This window comes from Podarcis liolepis (genome assembly GCF_965112155.1).
Source record: "Podarcis liolepis genome assembly, chromosome: 14".
In the NCBI taxonomy this organism is placed as follows: Eukaryota; Metazoa; Chordata; class Lepidosauria; order Squamata; family Lacertidae; genus Podarcis; species Podarcis liolepis.
In genome coordinates, this window is record NC_139569.1 from 8,209,274 (window position 1) to 8,221,273 (window position 12,000).

Genomic DNA, 12,000 nt, shown 5'->3' on the forward strand with positions numbered 1-12,000 from the left:
CAAATAGCTATGTTTTGCCTCCACTTTGGGAAGCAGCCTGCCTGTATAGACCAGTTTATGGGAATCACAAGGTTGCGAGAGCACTGCTGTTGTGCTCAGTTCCTGCATATGGGCGTCACCACTGTGAGAACAGGAATACTGGATCTTATGGGCCACTGGCCTCAACCAGCAGGGCTCTGCTTGCATTCTTAATTTTTGTTTTGCCTTCAGCCAAGTGATCAAGGAACAAGGGAAAAGAGAGACCCAGTTAGAAGACTTGGATCCTGGTGTTAATTTTCTTCATCTCATTGGAGAGCAGGGGGGAAAGCGAAGCAAATGGCGCAATGGACTTACTTGGCACCCTGTTAATGGCTCGTAAAGGCCTGAGTACACGGACAGTACGGATGGCAGATAAGCTGACGTTGTGTCCATCCAAGGAATATTCCATCATGCTGGAGAGAAAGAGAGAGACACAGAGAGAGAGAGAGATATACAGGTGAGAATGAAGTTCTCAAACATCCTCTAAACCAGCCTTTCTCAACATGTGGGTCCCCAGATGTTGTTGAACTACAACTCCCATCACCCCTAGCTAGCAGGGATGATGGGAGTTGTAGTCCAACAACATCTGGGGACCCACAGGTTGAGAACCACTGCGGAAATGGATGCTTCTTTATAACAGAAGAATTTCCATTGGACACAATGGACACTTAATTCTAAGTAAGCACCCACCTCCGCATAAACGCTTGGCTACATTCAATAAAATATCATTAATGAAAATTAGATGAAAAACAAAACACAACTTGAGCCTTTTGGTGTCAAGGGGAAACTGACAATTAGATTAGTAATGTAGATTAGCCCATGTAGTTCCATTCACTTGGCTGTGAGTCCTGGAAGATCTGTTCTCTGCCCTGTAGGCCTTTTCCCATCTGGTTTGGGAGGGCGGAGCCCGGACTGACTCCAGCTACAAAAGCTGAGGCTGCTGAACAGACTCTTGGGCTGTGGGATTGAGGGGTTTTTGGGGGGAGAGGTGTTGTTGCTGTTGGGGTTGTTATTTTTTGTCCTTTATTTTAGATCTTATGATGATTTATGTGGAAATAGTTTAATTTGTCAATTGAAAGCTCAGAGGATGATGCCATACAGTAACTCCTCCGATGAAGCATTTCAGTTACGCCGCCTGGGGAGGCTGCAGAAATGTTTCATGGAAAGAAAAACGCACTCACATCACCCTCAATCACCTTTCAAGCATGGTGCAGTGGTTAGAGTACTGAAGTAGGTCCTAGGAGACCAGGGTTCAAATTTCCCACTTGGCCATGAGGGTCACTGGATGTGACCTTTTGGACCAGTCACTGCCTCTCCTGGCTTAACCAATGAGGTGGTTGTGAGGATAAAATGGGGAAGAGAAGAACCATAGATGTCCTTAGGATCAGAATATGGCCTGAGGAAAAAAATGCATTCATCAGTAGCAATTTCTGTCCATTTTCTAGCAGTGGGGATATATACCAAAGAAAGCATTCTCTGGAATGGAATCACAGGTCTTGTGGGGTGTTTTCCAGGGCTTTTTGGCTTCCATGCGATGGCGTAATATGCTTTCCGGATAATCCTGCCACATCTGCATTCAGCGTTTTGAAACCAAGCGCCTGGGATTTATTTTGCCGCTGCCACGCTGCAGAACACGAGAGAAACAACTGGAGCTGATTCAAGGGCCACCTAGCAAGGAAATATATATCGCAAACACCAATTTCCACCTGCCAGTTGGAGCGAACAGGCCGGGAGCCAAGAGCCAGGTGTGTGAACCGAGTCGGCTTTCCAGGAATAATACAAGCTATTGTCTAAAACCATTGTGCAAACATCGTAGGATCCTGAAGAGCTGCCTGGCGACAGTCCCAGTTTATTACAGCTTCCACCGTAAATGGATGCAGCTATTTATCTGTTTATCATCTCTTTATTTGGCCAGCCCTCTCATGCGGAAGTGTGGAGCCTCAGGATTGGGGGCCAAATTCAGCCATCTAGCCCTGGGGCTGCCAGAACCTCCAGGAATGACCTGAAGCCTCTAGGCTTGCCTGGCCCCCTCCATGTGACAGGATGGGTGCGTGCTTGAATCTCCAGGTGGGTGGGAATCCCTTAATAATAATATGCTGAATGATTACGATGATTATTGAGGAGACTGGGCATGCAGCTTGCAAGCTGCAGCTTCTCAAGATCTGGCTGCAAATTACTGCAAAACACTCTCGGGGATGGGGGTAGGGTCTGTCCTCCACCCAGCGCGCCAACTTGAAAAAATATATAGGGGGAGGACCCTTCCTCACATAGTCAATTACGAAATGCGGCATGCACACAACATCCGAATGGCAATGCCTATAATCTTTGGGGCCCCCAGCCCACTACAATATTTTACTGGGGGAACAAAGGGGCCTCAGCACCTAGGAATTAGCTCTTTGCTTCTGCCGCTCTCCCAATTAACCTCCATCTCCAGGGCTCAGTGGTCTCAGGGAGCACAGACAACGCCTAATGCCATCCTGGGGTCTTGGGTTTGGGTTTTGAAATCTCTGGGTCTGTGATGCTCCTGGCCTGGCAACCCTACCTAGGCCTTTGCCTCTGGCTCTCTGGACCGTCCCCACCCCTAGCTAAACCCCCTCTCCTCAGGCCCCATCCCTCACCAGCTCTGTGTTTTTGCTTGGCTGGAATGTGGTCCTGAACTCTGAGAATGTCTCTTCTTGGATCGAGAGCTGAGTGCGTAAGCAGAAACCTTTCCCCACCGTACAAAGGTAATCACTTGTTCCTCTGCTCGCTTTCACTTCTGGCCCTGCACGTCACAGGAGTGTGGCCCCCCCACTGAAGGGAATGTGGCCCCCAAGCTGCAAAAAGTCTCCCCACTTCTTTTCTAGTGAGCATGGGTAATACCTATATAATGGATGCCCAATGAAGCTGAATATTGGAGGTTTTTAATGTTTGATGCTTTATTGTGTTTCTAATTTTTTTCTGGAAGCTGCCAAGAGTGGCTGGAGAAACTCAATCAGATGGGTGGCAAAAAATTATTGTTATTATTATTATTATTATTATTATTATTATTATTATTAGACAAAGCACAGCGCTTCTTCACTCTACACATAGTTAAACCATGGAACTCCCTCCAACAGGAGGCAGCAATGACCACCAACTTAATGGCTTTAAAGAGGATTAGACAAATTCATGGAGGAGAGGGTTATTGATGGCTACTAGCCAAGAGGTCCGTGGTCTGCCTCTGCTGTTAAGAAAAAGAAGAAGAAGAGGAAGAGGAGGAGGAGGAGGAGGAGGAGTTTGGATTTGATATCCCACTTTTTCACTACCCTAAGGAATCTCAAAGCAGCTAACAATCTCCTTTTACCTTCCTCCCCCACAACAAACAATCTGTGAGGTGAGTGAGGCTGAGAAACCTCAGAAAAGTTTGACTAGCCCAAGGTCACCCAGCAGCTGCATGTGGAGGAGCGGGGAAGTGAACCCGGTCCATCAGATTAGGAGTCCACCGCTCTTAACCACTACGCTGCTCTCGACCACTAAGAGGCAGTAGGGCTTTTGAATATCCATTGTTGGAAACCATAGTAAAGGTAAAGGCAAAGGTAAAGGGACCCCTGACCATTAGGTCCAGTCGTGACCAACTCTGGGGTTGCGGCGCTCATCTCGCTTTACTGGCCGAGGAAGCCAGCGTACAGCTTCTGGATCATGTGGCCAGCATGACTTCTGGCAAACCAGAGCAGTGAACGGAAACGCCGTTTACCTTCCCGCCGGAGCAGTACCTATTTATCTACTTGCACTTTGTGCTTTCAAACTGCTAGGCTGGAAGGAGCAGGGACCAAGCAACCGGAGCTCACCCTGTTGTGGGGATTCGAACCACCAACCTTCTGATGGGCAAGCCCTAGGCTCTGTGGTTTAACCCACAGCACCACACGTGTCCCAGAAACCATAGTAGGGGAGAGCAATCTTCCGCTTGGATCTTGCTTGTGGGCTTTGCAGAGGGGCATATTGTTGACCATTGTTCTGGACCAGATAGGTCCTTGGCCTATCCCAGCAACGTCTTCTTACGTTCTTACGGGAGGAAGGGCAGCATAGAGATTTAATTAAAAGCTGTCTAGAAAATGAAGGATATGCAGATTTGACCTTTGATACCAGGCTGGGCGAACACACTGCCTGCTTTTAGCTGTCCCGATGATCAAAGTCAGAGGAAGTTTATCTGATAAGGCTGCCTGTGTCTTGCTTACGGGGAACACTTAGCTGTCTACTCCACACAGAGGTGCTGGGCAGAAAATATCCAGTTCCATCCTTTCACGCCAGTTTGAGCCTCTGTTTGCATCAGAACTGCCCTGGTTACTGCAGCCTTTTGCCTGATACCACAAGCACTCGTCGCTCTATTAACTGACTCGAGGACACCAAAAGGGTAAAATTGGGTCCTGCACATTCAACACTCACTTCCTTATCCCTCTGGGGACTAAAATAGCTCCATTATCAAGGGGGTGACTGACGTTTTAGAGGACAGGGTGGCGGGGGCGGCAGAGAGTAAAACTTAAGAAGGACAGGGAAAACATGCCAATCATTTCATCCCATAGTTGCCTGAGCTTTGTGGATGCTTAAAAACAAACAAACAAATTGACATTTTAATTTGGATGCTCATACGTTTTAGATCTTTGAACCAGCGTGGTGCAGTGATTAAGAGAGCGCTTGACTCATTTTTAATATTTGCCACCCTTTCTCAGAAACGATAGGACTTAAAGCAGGGTGGATCCTCAAGAGCATAGGCTTATACTCTGGCTGCCAGTCACTCTCCAGGGTTTCAGAAAACAGCAGAGAATATAGCTGAGCATTGCATCAGCCGGAAGTACACAGAAACACCCGCAACAGAAGCAGCATCTTGCTACCCGGTTAAAGTAATTTCTGCTTAGGCCCTGAGACAAGCAAGCAAAATTGATGGGCTTTTAAATCATGCCCCCCCTCCTATAGATACAAGTTTTACACCACTTTCTCTTCCAGCCCACAACACTGATTGATGAGCAATTTGTCTACTGACCCCGCAATTACGATAAAGAAGTCCAGGCGATTCCACGTGTCTCCTAGGTAACACTTCTGCCCGAAGATTCCCAGAGCTATCATTTTGATGACCATCTCCACAGCGAAGAAGGCAAAGATGAAATGATCAAACGCCTGGAGTGGAAAAGATAGAGGAAAACAATAAGAAGCCGCTGTTAGTCCCATAGTGCATCCCTGTCATTTAGTGTAGCAAATCGAGTGCTGGACTAGCATCTGGGAGAGACTGGGGTTCAAATCTTCCCTTGGGAGCCAGTCAGAGTGTCACACAGACTGGCCTACTGCACAAGGTTGTTGTGAGCATAAAATGGAAAGGGGGGGAGGAGAACTATGCATGCCACTACAAGTTCCTTTAAGGAAAGGTGCAATATAAATGTTAAAAAGGACCCCTGACCATTAGGTCCAGTCGTGGCCGACTCTGGGGTTGCGGTGCTCATCTCACTTTATTGGCCGAGGGAGCCGGCATACAGCTTCCGGGTCATGTGGCCAGCATGACTAAGCTGCTTCTGGCGAACCAGAGCAGTGCACAAAACGCCGTTTACCTTCCCGCCAGAACGGTACCTATTTATCTACTTGCACTTTGACGTGCTTTCGAACTGCTAGGTTGGCAGGAGCAGGGACCGAACAACGGGAGCTCACCTCGTCGCGGGGATTTGAACCGCCGACCTTCTGATCGGCAAGTCTTAGGCTCTGTGGTTTAACCCACAGCGCCACCCGCGTCCCCAATATAAATGTTACTGAAAAGTAAAATAGGTGAAGAAATACTTTCATATCTCGTGAAGATAAAAAAGAACATTCCTGTGTTGGAACTGAGTAGTTTTGGGAGGAGTGTCACATGGCTTTGTAAATGAGGAGAGTCTGTTCCCAGGGAGCAAAGATAATTTCACAGAAATTCAGAATCTGGCAATAATTCCAGAGGCTGCTTTTTTTTCTTTGCAGCTGGGTGTTTCCTAGTGTTGCAACCCAACCCAAAAGAACAACAAAAATATAGATTGGTTTTATCTGAGAAGGGGGGAAAGGAGAAGACAAAACTTTTATGCAATTGCGAATATCAGCAAAGAACTAATTGAGCAAATAACTACGGAGGGAAATGATTCTCCTGTTTTTATTATTGCCACTAATATACCATTAACTTAAACTAACCAAAATGAAGACTGTTTTCAACTCTAATAGAACAACAGTAGGTCTGATGAAATCGCCACCTGCCAATCATCTGACATCAGGGTTAAAGAGTCATATGGCCAGAGGCATAGCAAGGTCAGGTGGTACCTGGTGTGAATTTTTTTTTTTGTCAAACCCCCAACATTGCAATTTTGGGGAACGTTGCCCAGAGTTGTTGAACTTTTTAAAGGAAGGGTACCCTAGAGTTGATAAGCTTTATGCGATCGGTGGCCAGAGTTTCGCATCCCCAGTAAGTGGATTTCCGCAATTGGCGCAATCGCCGTCATGAAAACCCGCCCACTGATTGTGCAAATATTCCTGGTGTGCAGCACTGCCAGCCTGGGGTGCGAGCACTGCTTGCTGATTGTGAAAATTCAACCGCCGATCTCATTAAACTGCCCACCAGGGGGGTGCCAGGCTGATTGCTAGGCATATTTGCGCAATCAGGGGGCAGATTTTAGCAACGACGATCACACCAATTGTGAAAATCTACCCACTAGGGGGGGTGAGTGCTGCCACGCTGATCCGTCCAAGGGGATTTTGTCACCCCCTCCAGGAATGACACCTGGGGTGGACCGCACCCCATAAAACCCCCTTGCAACGTCCCCGCATATGGCAGGGGCGATACTACCCAAGGGGGGTGGAACTCCCTGCTCCCCGGATAACATTTGCAGGTACAGCTCTACCTGCCGCACACCTGATGCCACAGATGACATCAGGTATGAGGCCAGGTGGCTGCAGCTTTGGGGAAATAGCTTTGTGGGCCAATGGGGAGGTTTGGCAGGTGAAATCTGGCTAGCGGGACGTAGGTTCCTCAGCTATAACCTAGATGGACCTTCTTTCTGATTTATGAAGGCTCTTATTCTTTTGTAGGGATGCGGGTGGCGCTGTGGGCTAAACCACAGAGCCTAGGGCTTGCCGATCAGAAGGTCGGCGGTTTGAATCACCGTGACGGGGTGAGCTCCTGTTGCTCGGTCCCTGCTCCTGGCAACCTAGCAGTTCGAAAGCACATCAAAGTGCAAGTAGATAAATAGGTACCACTCCAGCGGGAAGGTAAACGGCGTTTCCGTGCGCTGCTCTGGTTCGCCAGAAGCGGCTTAGCCATGCTGGCCACATGACCCGGAAGCTGTATTCCGGCTCCCTCGGCCAATAAAGCGAGATGAGTACTGCAACCCCAGAGTCGTCTGCAACTGAACTTAACTATCAGGAGTACTTTACCTTTACCTTTCAGACCCCTTATTCTTTTGTGGAGGGTGGGAACTGAAAACCCAAGCCTTGTTAGAAGGCGATCCCATTAACACCCCCAACACAGTATTTTTTTTACAAACCCATCCTCCTAAATCCCACAGCATCCATAAACGGAATAGAAGCAGATAAATAATGGCCGGCCTGCAGCCAAAAGCGAACTGGAGTCTAATGGGATTCTAATGGGATAGTCTTAATGGAACGGCTGGGTTAAACAGAAGAGGCTTCCTTGAGATGTATGGTTGTCTTACGAAATGTGTTTGCATAAAGCGGAACTCTGCAGAGCCAGGCCTGAAGGCAATTGCATTAACTACCAGAGGAAGCCCACAGCTATGAGGGCGCTTGCTCACCCCAATTGCTGCCAGGGTGTTTCTGCTCTGTGCTGAAAAGCTCCAACCAGGTCTTCCCTGGGGTCCCTGTCAACTGAATAATTGCCAGGATTCGGGAGGAATGGGAGTTAGAGGCTAAGATTCAGCCTGCAAGCTCCAGGGTGTCATTAGCTTGCAGGATAAGCAACGGAAGATGAGCTCAAGGCACCGACACGCTCCCCAGAGGGTGGTTATGTGGCGATGCATTATGAGCAAAGAGATGGCAAGTTTCTGCCAACAGCCTTGACACAAAGGCTGAATTTTATTAGGTATCGGTAGGAGGAACAGGACCACCAAATTGTTCCATACCAGTCGGTGGGCAGACCTCAGTCACTACTGATGTGGTGCTGCGAAATCATAGAGAAATGTCATTGGCATAAGGTTGTTACTTGTCCAAAACACATCTTGGAAGTGTCCAAAATCCTCCAGCAGACACAGAGATGAGTCTATCATTAGGTAAGAAGGGGCAGCTGCCTCGGGTGGTGTTAAGAGGTGGCAGTGAGGTTTTGGCACACAACTTTGCGCTACACCTATAAGCTCACTATGACTACAATTCATAATTATATTTTGTAGTTGCATTTTTGCACTCAAGTGCTGCAAAGCCACTTATGCAGCAAAAACCCAAAATAACAAAGGCATTCACATAAAAAAGCAGCAATTAATGGAGGCCAATATACTCATTAAAAAGGGACAAGATTTACCCAGTTTCATGGATGAGTGAATGAGGGCCACTGACATAGCTAACTACCCATCCACCCCCGATTAAAAACCACATGTTTGGGTAAGTAAAAACATTTTGGCCTGGCACCCTCTTCCCAGGGAACTCTGGGAACCATAGCTCTGTGAGGTCTCCTAACTCTCAGCACCCGTAACCAGCTGCAACTTCCAGAATGTTTTGTGGGAAACCTCAGAGCTGCCTTTGTAGAACTCAGCTGGGAGGAGGATAGAGGCAAGGTTAGAATCAATTGGCTCTGGCAACTAATAGATTACATGGAGATGGCGGAAATGACTGGCAGAATCCGAGACCAGGGAGAAGAGTTGGTGAAAGAAGATTGTAGGAAATTTAAAACCTATTTGCAGAAGTACTGTAAGATTTTTGAATGCTGATGACATTGAAATGAATTGCAGGGGCTCTAGCAACAAGGTAAAATGTAAGATTGGATTAACAATAGATAAACTAATAGGACACGAATTTGCTGAATTAATTATTAAAAGGGATACAAGAACGGGAGACGTGAGGAAGTCAGGAAAATAAGTTAACTAAAGATGAAATTAAGAAAGAGGGAATTTTTTCTTTTCTTTTTCTATATGTGTTTTTCTCTTTTTTTTCTTTTTTCGTGTTTAAAGTGTGTATTTTTGTATTTTGTAACTTTGTATTTTCTCTGTCTTTGTATTTTTCTGAACTTTTTATTGTTAAAACTTAATAAAATATTGATTAAAAAAATAGAATCAATTGGCTCTGCCTGTCATTGGCTCTAGCGCCACCTACTGTCAGTCTCCCTGCTTTCTGCCCTACCAGTTCCAGTGGGCACTGTGGGAAACAGAGAGAGAGAGAGAGAGAGAGAGAGAGAGAGAGAGAGAGATATATGATATTCTCTTACCTCCAAAATGGCGCACCTCTCAGACTTGCATTTGTCATCTTGACAAGGCTGAAACATCCCGAGGGTGACACAGTTCAGGAGGATGACCAGCATGCTGACGTGCTCGAACCAGGTGGGCGCAAGGAGTTAAGGAAGGCAACTTGGGCTGCGTTATCAACAGGAAAGTGGTGGCAGGGAACAAAGGGAAGGGATGTGGGTGGCATTTGCATATCAAACAGCCCCTCTCCCAGCCTTAAGAAGAAGAACAACAACAAAAGAACCACAATCAACCATGCGGGGGCTGGAGGAGAGATGATGCAAGGAGGATTTGATGTTCCCAGGAGACAGGGGCTCCTGCAGAGATGAATAACCACCCCCAGACCTGACTGGGCATGAACTGAGATGTGAGCGACAGGCTTTGTTGCCATTGCATTTTTTCCTTTTCTTTATTAAATTGTTTCAACACATCACAACAACATGCCGATAAATAATGAAACATCCCACCCTAACCTAGAAGCTGGTGTTTAGGCAACAGATGCAAAAGAACGACCAAATAACGTAAGTTCTTATCCCAGTCTACTGTTCCTATAGAAGGCGGTAAACGGTTTAAGTTAACCAAAAAGTTGTACAACGTGAGGGGAGTCCTCCATGTTCATTTTTGGCCCTGCGCATAATAAAACTGTGTCACTCAATTCCGAAGGAGTCTTCATGCTTCAGACGTTGTGCCAGTTTCATTATATTATATAATTACTCCACAAGCACCAGGCAAAGTGAGGTGATGTCTGCTGAGGGAGTTTTCCCTCTGTATGTTTGGTTGAATGTTTCCCTGCTATGTACTAGGCCGGAACTTTTTTTTAAAAAAAGAGAAAACCTCTCTGTTCCATTCTTTTCAAATTATACACTGCTTTTATTCAGTTTCCTCAGTAAAATGTTGGACGCGGGTGGCGCTGTGGGTTAAACCACAGAGCCTAGGACATGCCGATCAGAAGGTCGGCGGTTCGAATCCTCGCAATGGGGTGAGCTCCCATTGCTCGGTCCCTGCTCCTGCCAACCTAGCAGTTCGAAAGCACGTCAAAGTACAAGTAGATAAATACCTTCCGTCGGGAAGGTAAATGGCGTTTCCATGCACTGCTCTGGTTTGCCAGAAGCGGCTAAGTCATGCTGGCCACATGACCCGGAAGCTGTATGCCGGCTCCCTCGGCCAATAAAGCGAGATGAGTGCCACAACCCCAGAGTCGGCCACGACTGGACCTAATGGTCAGGGGTCCCTTTACCTTTACAGCAAAGTGTTACTAGAATTTATTTTCTCTCTGGACTCTGTCTATGTTACCTAAGTGACTTTGTTTACGGAGGGTGTTGTTTTGCTCCTTTCGAGTGGGTTGGGTGGGAAGCGAGTCGGAGGAAGGTGGCACAGCTGGTTCATCAGCCTTCACATACCTTCCTTAATTTGATGATTGTGGGATGGAGTGGGAGGCTGGTAGAAGGTTTAACGATATTGTGAACGAGCCACTTCCCCATTCTTCTGCTAATACAAAATGGGGAACAGCGGATAAAAACCAGCCTGTTTGCTAAGTGCTAGCAACAGCAGGATAGAAAATTAGGAAAAATGACTTAAAGAGGAATCCCCACAGGGCACATTGCATTAAATAATGCAAGAGTGCCGGTTAAAGGACATTTCTTCTTCTTCAAAGAATTCAGATGAATTAAATGCCATTTTCAATGGCAGGGGATGGAAAAAGGGGAAAAGGCAGCAGGATGGGTTCGTTCTGATAGAACCAATGATGTTTCAAGATCAGCTTCCGGCGAAATGTTTACAAGGAAACACATTTTTGCAGAAACACACCGCTTGCCACTCGAGAAATGCTTTATAAAAACCAGAGTTTTGCAGGGAAGACAGACCTCATAGGCAAGAGCAGGGCTAGGGAAACATTTTTCAGATCCAGGGCCACATTTCCTTCTAGACAACCTCCTGAGGGCCATAGGCCAGTGGTGGTGGGGGGCAGAGAGGAAAGTGGGTGTCTATAAGACACTTTGGGGTTCATTTGAATGAAAAGTGGCAAGGAAATATAACAAATCTAATCTAATCCGATGCCATCAGGTGCGACAAATAATGATTGATCATCATCAGCAAGGAATGAATAAGGGAAGCTCTGGAAAGCTTGAAAAGAGCTGCGGCTTGCTCTCCCACTCACTCTCCTACATGGCTGCAAGGAAAGTACTGTATTTTTTGCTCTATAAGACTCACTTTTCCCCTCCTAAAAAGTAAAGGGAAATGTGTGTGCGTCTTATGGAGCGAATGCAGGCTGTGCAGCTATCCCAGAAGCCAGAACAGCAAGAGGGATTGCTGCTTTCGCTGCGCAGCGATCCCTCTTGCTGTTCTGGCTTCTGTAATTCAGAATATATTTTTTTTCTTGTTTTCCTCCTCCAAAAACTAGGTGCATCTTGTGATCTGGTGCGTCTTATAGAGCGAAAAATACGGCACTAGTAACTTGCTTCCGCTCACTTGCAACAAAAATAAATTTGAATGGAAAACACATTGGCGCAAGGCCCTGACACAGGGCTCTTGCTTGAAAAAGCATCAATCTATCTCACTTAAGAACATAAAGAGAGGC

General features: G+C 46.7%; 1 protein-coding gene across 3 annotated transcripts in view; it reads right to left on the reverse strand.

The window, feature by feature from the left end:
* The window catches only part of CACNA1H (calcium voltage-gated channel subunit alpha1 H), a 371,014-nt gene that overhangs the window by 163,503 nt on the left and 195,511 nt on the right, over positions 1 to 12,000 (reverse strand). For all 3 annotated transcript variants that reach the window (XM_083474111.1, XM_083474110.1, XM_083474109.1), the window contains exons 3-5: positions 9,410 to 9,521; positions 5,018 to 5,151; positions 334 to 431 (exon numbers count right to left, since the gene is read on the reverse strand). In XM_083474111.1, coding sequence (XP_083330237.1) covers positions 334 to 431; positions 5,018 to 5,151; positions 9,410 to 9,521 — 344 coding nt within the window. The remainder of the gene's footprint in view (positions 1 to 333; positions 432 to 5,017; positions 5,152 to 9,409; positions 9,522 to 12,000) is intronic.